We start from the raw sequence: 15,639 nt of genomic DNA, 5'->3' as shown, positions 1-15,639 counted from the left end.
AATAAAGCCACTGCTTATAGTTAAGCTATGGCGCTGACAATAGACACACTACAGCCCAACATATTACGCAATTAGAGCTCATTCAACAGAAACAAGCGCTGCAAGTGTTGCTCCCTCCATCCGCGCCTACACCATGGTTTCGAAATTAGCCACTCACCGAATCTATGGCCTACTAACTCTTGGCAAATTACTTCAAACTCAACACCGTTTTCTTCAATTCCACTTCATTGCCCCTCTCTAGTCGAGACAGCATGAACACTTTCTCAACTATAGATGGGACAACGTGAGATTTTTCCAATATCACTCTTTCTAACCACGTAAAATCTATCTTGTATGAGGCAGTGAAGATACACAGGAAAGGATAGGAAACTCAACCAAACAACCATTACATAAGCTTTCTCCACCTTATTTTCCAATGCCTGAAATCGGATGAAATACAGGTAACTCGAAAAGATCCTGCATGGATGAATTGACATCCAAACTCAATAGTCTTAGCAATAGAGTTACAGAGCACAAGTAATTAGATTTCTAATACAACCAAAAAACTGATGGACGACTTCAAACCCAAAATTGTAAGGCAACAATTGTTTGAATTATTGGAACTGAGGCAGCCATCCTGAGTAATTAATATCTGAGTATAGCTGATCAAAATAACATTAACAAACCCCAGCACAGTGACAGCAAGTGGTGCCAGAGAGTTGACTTAAGAAGACTTCTGTGCGGCTTTCTCTGGGAGAATGTTATCAGGAAGAATGAGCTCTGGCGGTGTTTCTCGGACAATACCAATCATTGAGTCATATTCTTCATCTTTGCGAGCGTATTTCTTTCGCAAGACCTTCTCGAATTCAATCTCCTCGAAGCCTTTGTCATTTTCAGCCGCATGAACCCGTGCAAGGTTTGAATAGTTAGTGGCTGATTCGGCAATGAAAGCTATCTCTTCCTCTGTGAGATTCCTGAGAAATTTGGCGGGATTTCCACCCCACACCTGCATTCAGAGATGATCAAAATTCTCATGTAAGATATATTGTCAACTCTATTATGACTTATGAGTAAGCAAAACTAAAGCAAGGGCTCGAGCAGCATCCCGTATTTTTCCCTTTGATGACAGCTAAGATAAGTTAAGGTAAATGGCTGCTCCCCAAGAACAGAAGAGACGTGAAATCGACCAGCCACTCAGATGACATCAACTTATTTATTCATCTACGTTCAGAAAAATGCTGCCAATGAGACCGGTGAGAAAATGCATCATTACACATAACCTAAATCAAAGAAACCAAATAGGACGTCTGGCCAGACCAAAAGGACAGCCAATATTTCTAAAACAAAAGGAGCAAGCACACATTAAAGTTCTATATTGAGTAAGACATGGTGACCAGAAAACTGCTAGACCTGCTGATTGGTGGCATTAAAATGCTAACACCAATGAGCCATAGGCATGCATCCTTGTACAGTTGTACGCTAGAACTTAGATTCCACTTAGGATATGACAAAGCAGCATGTGATACTGCAACAATGACTAGACACATGAAATTTTCTCAAATAGCTCAGGCAACCTCATGCGCTGGAGCGTCTCAGTGACAAAGCTTCAAGGAAAGACAACATAATCAGAAAACAGACAAATTAAAATGCTCCCCCACATTCCGGCGCCGAAAAAGTTACAAAAGGAAAATGCTGCTCCCAATTAAGAACATCTACTCTTGTTTAAATTAAGTGGCGAGCGACCGAAATTCTTTCAAACCTACTAACCAAGCATTTTTCATATTTCCAGTCCGCACCCCAGCTTTTGCATCTTGACTATACAATAATGCACAGCAAGTCCAATTTCTACATTGCTCTTGGTATGCATTCCCTAAACATCTCAAATCCTCTCTGGTGAATCCTCAGCTGTCATGGTTTCTCACTTAGAATACATAGAGTTCCACAATAATCGTTGTGTGAACTCTCTGGCAAGTTAATGGCTCAGGCATCTCAAATTGAATATCTAAAACATGAACTTCTGAAAAGCAATGGTGAAGGAGCAGAAAGGGAGCAAGTCTCAACCTGCCCAGAGGGAATCCTAGTGTTCTGTCTTACAAGGGCTCCAGCAGCGACCATAGCGTGCTTTTCAACAACAACTCCATCAAGTAAAGTGGCACCCATACCCACAAATGCCTCATCGTCAACAGTACAGCCATGTAAGATAGCACTATGACCTGTCCATTGCATGTAAAAGGTCACACAACTTCGAAAAATAATGGAAAACAAGTAATAATAGGTGGTTATCTTTAGTCACTCACCGACAGTAACATTATCTCCTATGATGGTTGGCAATACCTTCCCAGCTACGTTAGTTTTTGCCACGTGAACAAGAGAATTGTCTTGAATGTTGGTCCCAGACCCGATGCTAATGTTGTTCACATCACCTGGATAAAAAGGGATATAGAGCCAAAATTAAGCAACAGAGAAAAATCAAAAGAGCATGAGCCTGCAACGGGCGAAAGTATGCAAGTGCATGCAGGGTGTACTTACAGCAAACAGAGAGGACTACAGTTGTATATATGACATCCAAGTTCCGATCATATCATGATATGAGTGATACTACAAAGCTACCATCTACATTGAGGTAGGGGTCAGATGACTAACACTATGATGCAATTTCAAAGAGGTTGTTCCTGTTAAAAAAAGCTATATAACACAAGAGCTATAAAGCAAAAAGGATCCTAAACGACTAAAACCCTAGCCATGGCAGTGAAAAAACTCAGAGAAGTGTCAAGGCAAAGTAAAGCGCACATTTTCAAATTGATAGAATGTGATTCATATAAATAAAATAAGGATTATTTGTCAGAAACCACCTTTCATAACCATTTTGTTGTGAGAAACCACCTTTTTAAAAAAATTGGGCATGCAACCACCTTTTTGGTTCTTTTTTTTGTTGGAAGCCACCACTTGCCGAAATCCGGTGGTTGACCTCAATTTTCCGATGTTGACTATCACGTGCGTTGCATGTGAGGTCATTAAATCCACATTTCTTCCTACTTCAATCCTTCTCACTTCATCCTCTCTTCTTCATCCATTAATTAAGCCTGTCCACACCACCAACCCCACCCCCACCCCCATCCCCACCGCAGCACACCCCTCCTCCTCCCTCTTCTCTCTGCGACCTCCACATCACCACCGTGGCACACCCCTTCTCTTGGTCCTTCATTTCTCTTACCTTCCATATCTTGAAGAAAATTTTTGCCAACAATGTAGTGACAGAAGAGGAGAGGAGAGAGAAAATGAGAGGAGAGAAAATGAGAGGAGAGAAAGGAGAACGCAATAGGTGGAGAGGTTTTTGCAATTCAGTGGAGTGTGGATGGGTGGTTGGTGGTCTGCAACGACAGTAAGGGGGTGGGCATTTTAGATGTTGGGACGCAAAAAATGGAGTGAGGAAGAAATGAGGAAGAAGAGATAGAGAAAGGAGAAAAAAATGAAGTTGATAATAATGGGGTCAAAGCCGGAAAATCGAGGTCAACCACTGGATTCTGGCAAGAGGTGGCTTCCAACAAAAAAAGAACCAAAAAGGTGGTTGCGTGCCCAAATTTTTTTAAAAGGTGGTTTCCCACAAAAAAGTGTTTATAAAAGGTGGTTTTTGACAAATTTTCCATAAAATAAACAATTAAACATGCTTTAAGAAAATAGTCTGCGAAAATCACCAGCTTGTTACCGTGCAACATATATAGCAAGTCATACAAAAAAAAAATCTTGATAACACATGCTAAAATAACTTGACTAGGCCTCTAAAGCATCACGGGTATTGAGTGGCAGAGGGCACCTCAAATTTACTCAATGTAACAGTTAAAAGTACCATAATGATGCACAAAGACTAACAACAAAAATACACTGGTACGAATTTAGTAAAGCATGCATCGAGTGAACAATGTAGTTGCTCACTTTGATTAAGACTTAAAATGAGAGAATCTTAAATGCTATTGACCATATGCTCACAGTTCCTTGAAACAAAAAGGAAAGGAAGTAGTTATCCAAGGCTCCATAAGAATCTTCAAGCAAGATCATGCACACACATAAACAGTCAAACACATACACAATGGTATAAGCACAGGCACAAACGCTTAAGCAATCATAGATAGAAAAACAAGGGGAAGTATGTCCCTATACTTGTAATAATGCCCATGCTCCTTGTTTATGTGTGTCTAAAGCAAACATGTCAAACAAGGTAACAACGGGAGAAATGTTTTCTTTTTCAGCAAGTGCTTAATTAAAGCTTACCTCTTAAGACACATCCATACCAAATGGAGGAACCGCATCCAATCTGCACATCACCAATAACAGATGCACTTGGTGCGACAAATGTTTGCTTGTCAATAAGGGGCTTCTTGTCAAAAACGTTCATGAGGGTTCGATGTCGAGACACTTTAAAACAAAATAACGAATATTAGTAGCATTTAGATATATTACATAAAACAGTGGTATTAAGAACATAGCTTGGAGGAATTATATTATACCCCCCTGTGGTTGAGTGAACATTCCAAAATTAAGTTACCACCTAATGTTGGTATTTTTCTCTCTAGTTTTTTCTAATAAGAAAAAAGATATGCTCAAATAACAGTGAATTGTGTTGTGCACATATCACACAATTGCACATGGTGCATATAGCAAAATGCTTTTAGATCATTATTCCTCTGTTGCAACGTTATTTTCTATTTTAGAGAAGAATCAAAGACATAAGGAAAAAAATATGAAAATAGGGTGCGTCGAGGGTGCGACTTGATACATCTTTGGTTGCTCCAAGAAATGAGGCTCGGGCAATGCTGTGTCTCATGGGCAGCGATGTCCTAGATACACTTTTTCAATCCAAGTCAAGATCTGACACAAACTGGCATCCCAAGACATCCAACATAGCTTTGTGTTTCAACTGAGAGTTGTCAACTTATCACAGCTAAATGGATGTCAAACAACAACGTAGGACAATAGACACACTTGAGGGAAGGGGGAAAAAACCTAAAATTTAAGTAGCAAAGCAAAGCCAATGAATGAAATGAGCTCACAAAGATTGAACAGATGAGAATGGAGGGAGAAGCATTAAGAAACCTTCCTTCCTTGTATTTTCTACCCAGTACCCACAGCATTAAGCAAAACTCGGAGATTTGCTCTATAATTACAGCAATAGTGTCTTAGTGACTCCCTGTTAGACAAGCTACGTTTTAAAATCTGTCGAAGAAATAATGTTGGGATGCTTTAAATCTAAAGGTCTCGGAACGACCCTGCAGAGGGTCTCAGTATTGGGGAAATATATTATTGGGCTAGTTCTGATCATATATTTAGGGAGCAATATATAAACTGCTACTTTTATCCTCGAACCCCCAAGTAATTTGTAATCTCTCCAGAAACCTATATGTTCCTCCCCTGCCAGGGACGTAGCTAAAGGCTAAAGCATTGTTAGTGAACCACATATATCTGTACATCAATCGTTCTCATTTTTTTTGTTCTTGATTTGCTATCATTGTAACAGATCATGTTATTAAAAAGTAGTTTTTACTTCACTTGGATTTAAATGCTAGTCGGCCTTCTTCATTAGTAATGACCATTGTACTTGGCTAGGACACCACTTTAAGGAAAAGGCATAAAAATAATCCCTGCTAGGCTGTAATTGAGATAATCTCAAGCACTAGAACTAAGAAAATCTCGATCCGATTCCAACATAACTCCCACAATTTGTCGGGCATTTGAAAAAAGACCGGTAAGCAACACACCCACACCCCTTCACAGAATAAAGTATTGTTAAGCCAACCTCCCGTTAGAATCACTTGTGAGATCACCCAAACAATCCTCAAAACATTAACGCATTCGCCCAACCATAAAGCCATCCCTATAAAATGTGTCAGAAAACTTTCCACCTCCAATAAAACAAAGGTAACTTTGTCCATCATCTTCTCCCTCCCCTCCTCAACCACAATTTTTGTTCATCTGTCCACCCTTCATTCAACCCAGTTGTTGTAATTGTATGTATAGTTGTTCGTCATATACAATAACAGTTCCGCAGGGAAGAATTTCAACAATTCTGAACCTATACACTAAAAACAAAATGTCACTTTAGCTTTTGAGTTGAAACTTCAGGAAATCAGTGAGCTTCAAAACACACCCTCCTCGGTTACCATGAAAAGGTAAATGTAAATGGTAATTAGTTGGATGAGTTAAGAGATTAAACACCTTTGAGAGTGTCCTCAATTATATTAGGAGAATTGGAGGAAAAAGGAATGACTCGTCTTCCGTTGATTGGATATAACATCGGGAGAAGACAAGGAGATTGGAAGGATCCATTTTCCTTCCCCCTATTAATAAACAAAATGATTCCAATGTCGGAAAAGATTTTGACGGAAAATGCAAGCTCACTCTTCCCTACCATTCCTCTCCTTCCCTTCCTTCTTCATTTCCCTATCTCTCCCTCCACGACTACTATCCGAACAAACCGCAAGTACGCCTGCAGTGGCAAAGCCACAAACTACATCTTTGTAAACATTCTATTCAACACGGCATAATCGACAATAGCTAGTACATAATTTCATGAAAGGATAGATTAATTTAACAAATTCAGGCATTTCCAGAATAGAGCTACAGTGAGTTATTAGACCAGCAAAGAAAGTTAATAACATAGTCAACTTCGATCGTCATTTCAAGGATATAACAAATTGATCCACGAAATCTTTCAAAAATGGCGTATAATATAGAAAATGACAATAGATCTAAGCATCAACAAGCTAAAAAAGAATGAAGCTTACATTGTTCCTGGAAATAGTAATTGCCTTGAAGACGACATCCGAGACGATCAATGGCTTGACCAGTTTCTCTGATCCAAAAGCCCACAGTGTAGATTGCTCTTCCTAGTGTCCCCATCTAATTCTCCTGATTTTACTCAGATTTGATTCGTTCGTCGATTGAAGATTTGATAAGAGGGGGAAAAATTAGGGTTTATGAGTAGAGTTGGGTGGGGAAGATGGAGAGGGGGGGAAGAGACTAACTGAAGAGTGAGGAGGAGAGAGAAAAAAAAGGGGCACACGCCGTAGAGGGCAAAGGAACGATTCCCAGCTCTGCGGATTGGTTCAGTTTAAGGCATGAGGTTTTTCCTTTTTGTTTTGTTTGTGTCTATTACTGCACACACGTCTGTATGGTAAGTAAGGTGCGCACGATAAATATCAAGCATTAGGTTATGATTCTTGAGTATAAAGACTAATGCCAATAAACATACACTAACAAAAATGTATATATGTTCATTTGGCTTGTTAGCCATGTACATGTGTACATTTGGCTTGTTAGCCATGTACATGTGCACACCTTACTCACCATACGGACGTGTGCACCATCTACGAATTACGAAGGATGTAGACGAGGATTGGTCTCAGTCTCTTAGGCTCTTATATAATGAATGAATATGGATTTTTACTCTCGATTCTTGATTAGGTTCTTGATGAATTCAACCTATTACGATTTGGAAATCCAACTTTTTGAGTCTGAGATTTATAACAATGTACAACTAGTAATATACTTTTATATCGGTTAAAGTATGATTAACATAAAATGACATCGAGATATGCATATATCAAAACTACTTAGACAAAGTTTGGTTTTGTAGTGATTGGTGCTCCTGAGAGGATCGTGTGGGTGGTGTTTCAATGTGATGCTATGGTAATTAGATCTATTCAGTACTAAGTAAATGAAAATAAAAAGTTTTGATCTGATGTGATTATAACAAGAATAAGTAATACTTACAAGGTAAAGAAAACGTAGCCTACAATAAACATTATATTCATGTGTCACTACTATATAATGTGTTCATCATGAATATACAACATGTTTATTATCTTCCAAACTCAAATCCAGTTTACCTCATAGAAAGGTTCCTTTAGGCATACCATATATACAGATGATGCTCTCAGATGTAGAATATTTATCACTTTCTCTGTTCTTTTTCTATTGCACCAATAAGATTTCTACACTATTCACTCACTACCCTTTAACTAAACTATTTATGTGATTTTTATATAAGGAAAAATATAGTCATATGCGATCTTGTGAGATTCATGCACAATATGTACTTTCATTATAATTTTTGCTAAAAAGTAATTAAAGATATTAATAGTTGAAATTGTGCATTAACAAGCGTGAAAATTCAGAAAAAAGAATGGGAGAAGTAATTAAGAAGATTTTTTTTTTTGAGGGGAAGTAATTAAGAAGATAATCCCATTCTCTCCATTTGCAAGTCAGTTTTTGCCTTAAGTTATAATAAAATAACACTTTATCAGGTATAAGGTTGCTTTTACTTGTCTCTCCTATATGTGGGATAGTTATTTGTCTCACTTAGGCTCCGTTTGGTAGGGCGTAAAACGTTTTCCCGAAAAACTGTTTTCCTCTATTTTCAGTTTTACATTGTTTGGTTGGCAAAAGAGTGTAAAACCATTTTTCCTTGGGGTAAAATTACTCTCCCAAGGATGGAAAACTATTTTCCTTTCAAAATGAAGGGAAAACTATTTTCCTTCTTTCTCTTCTGCACTCCTCTCACTACCTCCTTACTTTCCCTTTCATTTTCCTTTCATTTCATCATTTTTTTTACATCGAACCAAACAACGGAAAACTAAATTTGGAATTGTGTTTTCCATTGTAAATTGTTTTCCATGAAAATCATTTTACACTGAAAATATTTTACGCCCTACCAAACGGAGCCTTAATGAAAGTTTTTATTGGTATAAACTATATGTTAAGACTTGTCTAATTTCGATATCGGTGCTTGCCATCCTACATCAAATGAAGAAATACAAAGTGGGTTCTGACATTGAAACTAGTATTTGGACTCGAGGGTTGCCCCGGGTTGGTATTGTATTTTTGAATTTGATATGCATTTTTTTCCATTCCCACTAAAATATATTAAGGAAAACTCAACATTTAAAAAGTACAAATACAATAATGTGGATACTTAAAGCATGATTAAAAGTTGGTTGAGATGGTAATTGTGTCATGTATAATAACAAAAGGTCACGGATTCAAATCTTGTTACAAGCATGAAGAACATATTCACGCGTAAAAAAGAGAAAGAAATTGGTGTAAAACTCAAACCAACTGAATTTACCAAATCCCCACGGACTTGGTAGTTCCATTTTCATTTGTTTCCCTGCATCTAGCCTGCTATAAAATGTAAAAGGAGCACATTGGTGCAACATATCAAGAACTGCATATCACATTCCATTTAAAAACCTGCACCATGCATTTCAGATAGGTTACATTACATGCCATCCAAATAGCCATGAAGGCAATCTGTTTTTCATCATCATCATATCAGCCTATCAGGAGTGCCTGGGCATTTAACTATTAGTAAACAGGCCAATAGCGAAAAGAAGAAAAAAAAGGCGGTCCACCAATAATTAGCATCTTATCATGAAGCTCTGTTGTTGTCCATAACCACCTCGTAGCGTGTCTTACTTCCTCAAGCCCTCAACAATGTATGAAGCATAGAGATCCCTGTGTCATCACAGCAAACAGAAAACAAGTTAGATGATATCCAACAAGGTATTAAATTACTTGTGTATCTTTATAAGGATGAGAGAGGCAAAAGTAAGGGAATCGTAGTCTCTTCACCTTAATAAATTATGTTTTGAGGCTTATTAACTCTAATCGTGTGTAAACATTAAGTGAAACCAAGTCGATCAGAACCAAAAACGTCTAATAAGTTCATTTCACATAAATCTAAGATATGTAGGCTAACTCTTTCCGGAATAGATAGATGAAAACCTGGCTATACAGGCTGTTTGGTCAAGAGGACTAAGGGATCAGGATAAGGATTAGTAGCCTTGAAAGTAAGTCCGTTGTTTGTTTAGGGGGATAAACATTATTTCAGAAAAAGTGGTGGGAATCAATACTAACATGATACCAGGAAGGTATAAGGGGGATGGATAAGGGATTTGGAGAAAGAAAAAAAAGACTCTTTATTTCCATTAATTGAGGGGAGGAAATTCAGTAAGGGCATTTCGAGTAAATAATTATTTATTTCCAACTTATTCCATAGTCCAAAAACATAGCAGACAAGGAATAAACACTTTTTATTTTCATCACACCCAACTCTTGACCTCATTTCACCTTTTAATCCCTATTCAAAGCAATAGTGATGTTGGAACATAGCATACTGTGTTATCCTAAAGTCAGATCTTACATTGAATATTGGACGGCAGCGATAGCATCTTCAGCTGGAAGAAAGTCATTCACAGCAACGCTCTTGTTCTCGTTCTTCTTGTCTAGGTTCTTAGTAAAGGCATCCATGTATGGAAGTGGAGGGATTATCAAATGGTCAAAAATGCAAAGAAGGTAATAGGAAATACAATCAACAAGCAAAGGATACAGTCTTCAAAGAAACGGCGGATTTCAGCGAGGCGATGAGGAGGAAGTTCTTTAAGTTCCCTGTAGTGACGGAACTCAGGATCATCGGCACACACAGCTATAATCTTGTCATCTTTCTCACCCTGCAAAGGTACTAGGTTCAAATAGAAATGAAAAATTCCAATTCCTGGTAATTCAAGTTATTGTGAAACAAAATGTCAGGTACGCAATCCTATAAGCATCTATCTTACTCGGACCCAGAAGAAGTGTTCTTATGAAAATTTTATACAAATTTTGGCTCAAAAGAAGTGTCGAAGTGTCTATACCCATGTCAAACTGTGAAGGGAGCGACACTGGTTCATGAGGTAAAATAAAGAGTCCGAGTAACATAGATCAGCATATTTGACACTCCTCTTTCTTAAAACTGGACGATGCTGCTCACTAAAGCAGGAAAGGTGTGTGGGGGGGGGGGGGATCAATCACCTGATCAATCATAGGCATGAGTCCAATAGCCCGAGCTCGAAGGAAAGAACCTGGTAGTATAGGCTCCTGAAAAATGTGTTAAATCAATTTAATCCATGAACAGAAGTCTCTGGAGGTAATATTGCACATGTAATATAATAATTAACAAATGCAAATTCTGCTACCTGCATCAGAACAAGCACGTCCATAGGATCACTGTCCTCGCAAAGGGTACGTGGGATGAAACCATAATTATGTGGATAAACAACTGATGAGTATAGGACCCGATCAACCTATAAGTAAAGATCAGCATCAGTTACACAAGTCAGACTAGTGTAATGGATATTTAGATTTTTAAGTACAATTTACAGCCATATGGAGATGCAGTAATCATTTACTTTTTATGTCAATATCCCAAGAGGAATATTATTGAAATGAAAATGATCCAACCTTGCTCCATTTTTTACTATTTGTTCACTTAAAGAAGGACGACATAGTGATATGTAGATCTATGGAGAAGTTGACTCTCGGGAAAGTGGAAAAGAAGGAAAAGAAATTGCTGCCATCTGACACTAACCCGTAAAAAAAAAAATGCCGGTTGCCACACCCACCAAAGTACCAGTGTATGACACTTAAACCTAAACAAACCAATATTGATGTAAATACAGTATTGCACATTTGTACCCCTTGACCCATCCACTGCCCTCTAAAGTAACACGCCCTCTCAAGAAGTATTGGTAAATGCAAGAAGTGAAACAAGGAGAGGTAAATAACAATGGTAACCATTTAAAAAGTTGGGGATTGAAGGAGGGAATTAGGGGAAAATAATCACAATTAATATCCCAAACAAGTTAATAATGCAACAATGACTACGACAAAAACAAGAAGTCTTAGCAAATGAAAAAAGCAATTCATCATAAAACAACTAATCAAATGAAAAATAGGATTCAAGATCAGCATTACTTTAATCAAACCCGTTGTCTTGTCCAACTCGTACTTAACTTTGCTCCCTTTGCTTATCTCCACAACCTGTAGTGCACATTAATAGTAGAAAGTGATCAAGGAAGAGGAAGTTATCAATACTCTGACAAAGAACAGCAAAGGCCCTTGCCAAAGATGATTTGGACACCATACTTCCTAGCACAACATACTTAACCCACGAATCACAAGATCAGGAAAATTGCGCAGAAATATTGACAATAGTAGAGTGAGTACTAGCCCACCGAATAGCTAAGTATCATTATATGTAAGTATACTGTGTTTCATCTGCAAGAATCTATAATAAAGATTATGAATGAGCCCCAGTAAACACTGCAAAGTTTATCGTGTAATCTAATATGTCAGCAACAAAGAGAACTTCACAGTCAAGTCTAATCTAGTATATCCTTGTTGAAAATCCAAATTGAGTTCGCTGTTAGCAGGGTACTTACACAGTTGAAAACTGCTGGAGCATCAGGCCCTACAAAACCATGCACAAAACAATGAGCAACATATAATGCACAAATAGTAATCATCAATGAAGGTAAATATGTACAGAGATGATAAAGTGGTCCAATTTCATCAACACGGAAACATAAAGTGGTCAACACCACCGATAATGAAGACACAAAGATGATAGCGGTACTCGATTAGGGTCTACAAGTAGACCCTTCATTGCAGAACCAGAGAAATATAATACATCAACTATTTCTAATCTGTTGAATACTTACATCTTCTGAGCAAATGATGATATAAAATAATTCAATTCTTATCAAACAATGAAACAACTGTAACCAATAAACAATACGACTTGAATTACAGCATAAATAGTAACATGGGAGTTAAGAAAAATTTAGAATATAAGAAGGTTAGAACAAAAGTTGGCAAAGGTTAATCCTACAACGTTAACAATGGCATGAGTTGGACACAAAATAAGCCGTTTAGTTTTGAGATTCTTAGCACGATGTTTAAAACGGGTCGAGGAAGTTAGCCACAGTTAATTTAATGGGTCAAGTTAGCATTGATATTGACATGTTCCCACTTATTTACTCAAATTTATGCTACTAATTTTTTTTATTTTAGACTTTAGAGGCAACACAGCCAAAAATGTAGATGAGTACTACAGCAGCGACAGGAACAGCACACTTCTGGTGAAGAAATTCAGCAACTTGAGCAACAGCCAGAGAATCTGTTTGGCAAGAAGCCGGAAAACTCGAGAAAACTTGACAAAGGAATTTTCAATCATCCAAGAGAATGAACACCGGTTACCCTTTGACGTTGAGGCCTGAGGGTCCAGGTATACGGGAAAACCCCCGACGATCGTGGAGAACAGCCACACAAACCTGGATCTATTCATGAGCACGAGGTAAGCCAATGTCAATCTCTCAAGCCACCATAGAGAACCTCAAATTTCTCAAAGGAGTTCTATGGGGATGACAAATTCTCCGGGCATTTGCCAAAATTCAGATTTAGAAAGTCTTACTCTTCGGAAAATTTGCAATGTACTAGAATTTGGGTACATGTTGGTATAGATTTACATAATTTTTGCTCAAATTAAGCAGCAGGGGCTGGGAATAAGGGTTCTCTAGGAACTTTTTCTAGAGAATGGAAAGGAAATGGAGAAATTTTAACAGAATTTTTAACACATTCTTATGTGACACGAATCTGAGACGAAATGATCCATTTGCCAACTTTAGTTAGAACTATGAGCAAAAACTGTAAAAACACAAGAATGATAGCTGAAACAACCAACACAATATCATCTACACTTTACCAATTTCAAGATCATGCCAGGGGTGAGCAGCCACAGATTGCCTGGTCATGGAAGAAAGGATTCTCTCATTGAGGGCAACCCGAGGAAACCCTAAATGACGTTGGCTACCTTCAGGTTTACTCTCCTCTCCTTCATTCTTCAACATTATTTCGTTCTACAGAACCAATAACAAAAACCATAAAACAAATCGAACAGATATAATGACATCAACAAAACCACAAACAAAACACCATCATTGAACTCCAATCACCCAAAAAACACAACACCTTCAGGTAACATATAGTTCAAACGATTCGGAAGCAAACATTTTGACACAAAATGAAACCCCATGTAAGTCTAGATTAGTTAGAGGTAAGACCATGTACATCTAAACGTTCGGGATCCCGCCTACATCAAAAATCCTACAGCCTTCTTGTTCTTATGCATCATATAAGTAGCATTAGATGTAACCCTTCATTATGATCAAGTGACTTAAGTCCCCAATTACACTTTAACCTTTACAATCACCTTATGAAACTAAAAATCAATCACAAATATTAGGAAATTATAAGTACCCACCTATCTACCCAAGCAAAAAAATTAAAAATAAGATGAACATGCAGTAGCAAACAACAATAAACATAATAAACATAAACTATGAGCTGAAAAATATACCAAAAAAAAAAAGGGCACTTTATTACAGTGAAACAATTATCAAAGTTAACAAAAGATTCACAAATGAAGACCCAGATGAATATATCACAAATGGGATTCCTATGATTACCAATTCTGATAAAGTTCAAAGTAGCAAAATACAGAAATTTCTCAAAAAAAAAAGAAAAAGAAGGATTTGTGAACTTACAGGGTGAAACACTGGAATGAAAAAGGAGGATTTTTTGAGTCTCTTCTTTGGTGTGCTACGCTACCCCACACTTTGTTACTATTGTGATGCAAAAAATGATACTTTTGCTTGGACACGCCACTTCACTGCACCTTTTCTTACAAAGGAGTGAATGTCCTGTGATGTGAGAGGACCAAGTTTCAAGTTTCAACCATCAGTCATCAAATGGTCTTTATCCGTCAGATTGAAATGTGAGAATAATCTAATGGCTGTGGATATTCCTTCTTCTTCGTAGCATTTACGTTGGCTTTTCTGGAAAACTGTATTATTGTGTTAAATATTGACCTCGTACCAATTTCTAATGATTTAATTAAAAGGGTTTTTGTTAGTACTTCAATATTTCTTGACCCCACTGGGGGAACTCATGGTTAGTGATGTTCACTTCGTATATAGAAGAAATTTGGATCGAGAAAAATGCAATCCGAAATTTGGATTGGATATTCGAAAACTACAAATTTGAGATTCTCAAAGGAAAATGATAAATTTGATATGACTGAAAATGGGCTCAGGCAATCCAGTACGGAGGAGGAGAGTTCGTTTCACATACAAGCCCAAATGAGATTTCATACTAAAACCAATTGGCAATAGTTAGCTTATATTGTGGTACTTTCTCTCCTCTTTCTCCAATGTGGACAACTTACATGTGCACAACATACATGGGGTTCAACAGAAAAGTTTATAAAATAACATTCAGATATCCAAACTTGAAATGGGTTTCTCGGATCCAATATTCGGAAAAATCCAGAAATTTTCCATGTTTCGGATTCCAATTATGAAAATTTCCGTATCTGATACGAAAGTTTTGGATATCCGATCTGAAATATCCAAAAACTTAAAAAACGGATCGAATATTTATGAACACCCTACTCATGGTAAAATGAATGGCTCTATCAAACCAGAACCTCTCGCAGGTCAACTCGGCTTGGGTTTGCGGGCAAAAATTTGAGAGAGGGAAGGATGGTAAGAGAAAACCCTCTCCTAAAGTGCCCCTAGTGCCTAATGGGGATCAAACCCTCAACATTGAGATTGAAAGGTTCTTTCCTTACCACCAGGCCAAGCTTAGCTTGGTTGTTAGTACTTCAATATAGGATTATGGGTTGCCACCTGCCGGCAACTTGCCACGTACTTCTTCCATCCCATTACTACTACAACATCATCCTTGACACAAGAACCTTAAAACATTTTTCACAAAAAATGTGAAGAC

The 15,639-nt window shown here is 37.7% G+C and overlaps 2 protein-coding genes across 3 annotated transcripts; both read right to left on the bottom strand.

Moving 5' to 3' along the window:
- Nucleotides 1-370: 370 nt before the first annotated feature.
- On the bottom strand, nt 371-7,078 carry LOC104895053 (gamma carbonic anhydrase 1, mitochondrial). Its single transcript, XM_010681456.4, has 5 exons — nt 6,759-7,078; nt 4,249-4,392; nt 2,277-2,402; nt 2,041-2,192; nt 371-985 (listed from the first exon to the last, which is right to left on the bottom strand). The coding sequence occupies exons 1-5, from the start codon at nt 6,871-6,873 to the stop codon at nt 704-706; spliced, it is 819 nt and encodes a 272-aa protein (XP_010679758.1). The 5' UTR covers nt 6,874-7,078; the 3' UTR covers nt 371-703.
- A 2,112-nt stretch (nt 7,079-9,190) lies between these two features.
- On the bottom strand, nt 9,191-14,593 carry LOC104895052 (soluble inorganic pyrophosphatase). 2 transcript variants are annotated; one of them, XM_010681454.4, is made up of 9 exons: nt 14,397-14,593; nt 13,556-13,709; nt 12,234-12,262; nt 11,767-11,832; nt 10,989-11,096; nt 10,825-10,890; nt 10,364-10,484; nt 10,178-10,259; nt 9,191-9,489 (listed from the first exon to the last, which is right to left on the bottom strand). In XM_010681454.4, the coding sequence occupies exons 2-9, from the start codon at nt 13,698-13,700 to the stop codon at nt 9,447-9,449; spliced, it is 660 nt and encodes a 219-aa protein (XP_010679756.1). In that variant the 5' UTR covers nt 13,701-13,709; nt 14,397-14,593; the 3' UTR covers nt 9,191-9,446. The 2 variants fall into 2 exon arrangements, with proteins under 2 accessions (XP_010679756.1, XP_010679757.1); XM_010681455.4 differs by lacking the exon at nt 14,397-14,593 and adding an exon at nt 14,319-14,376.
- Nucleotides 14,594-15,639: the final 1,046 nt, after the last annotated feature.

Source organism: Beta vulgaris, chromosome 6 (genome assembly GCF_026745355.1).
Source record: "Beta vulgaris subsp. vulgaris cultivar EL10 chromosome 6, EL10.2, whole genome shotgun sequence".
In the NCBI taxonomy this organism is placed as follows: domain Eukaryota; kingdom Viridiplantae; phylum Streptophyta; class Magnoliopsida; order Caryophyllales; family Amaranthaceae; genus Beta; species Beta vulgaris.
The sequence above is the reverse complement of the archived record's forward strand: the minus strand, read 5'-3'. Positions and strand labels throughout refer to the sequence as shown.

What these genes read in the sequence shown, in the direction of transcription:
- LOC104895052 (XM_010681454.4), bottom strand. Translation starts at nt 13,700, where the DNA reads ATGTTGAAGAATGAAGGAGAGGAGAGTAAACCTGAAGGTAGCCAACGT. An exon ending in CTGGCATGATCTTGAAATTG is followed by an intron (nt 12,263 to 13,555) that starts GTAAAGTGTAGA and finishes ATGGTTTTGTAG; the next exon opens with GGCCTGATGCTCCAGCAGTT. An exon ending in CTCCAGCAGTTTTCAACTGT is followed by an intron (nt 11,833 to 12,233) that starts GTAAGTACCCTG and finishes TGTGCACTACAG; the next exon opens with GTTGTGGAGATAAGCAAAGG.
- LOC104895053 (XM_010681456.4), bottom strand. Translation starts at nt 6,873, where the DNA reads ATGGGGACACTAGGAAGAGCAATCTACACTGTGGGCTTTTGGATCAGA. An exon ending in GTATGGATGTGTCTTAAGAG is followed by an intron (nt 2,403 to 4,248) that starts GTAAGCTTTAAT and finishes CTTTTTATCCAG; the next exon opens with GTGATGTGAACAACATTAGC. An exon ending in AGGAGATAATGTTACTGTCG is followed by an intron (nt 2,193 to 2,276) that starts GTGAGTGACTAA and finishes TGCAATGGACAG; the next exon opens with GTCATAGTGCTATCTTACAT.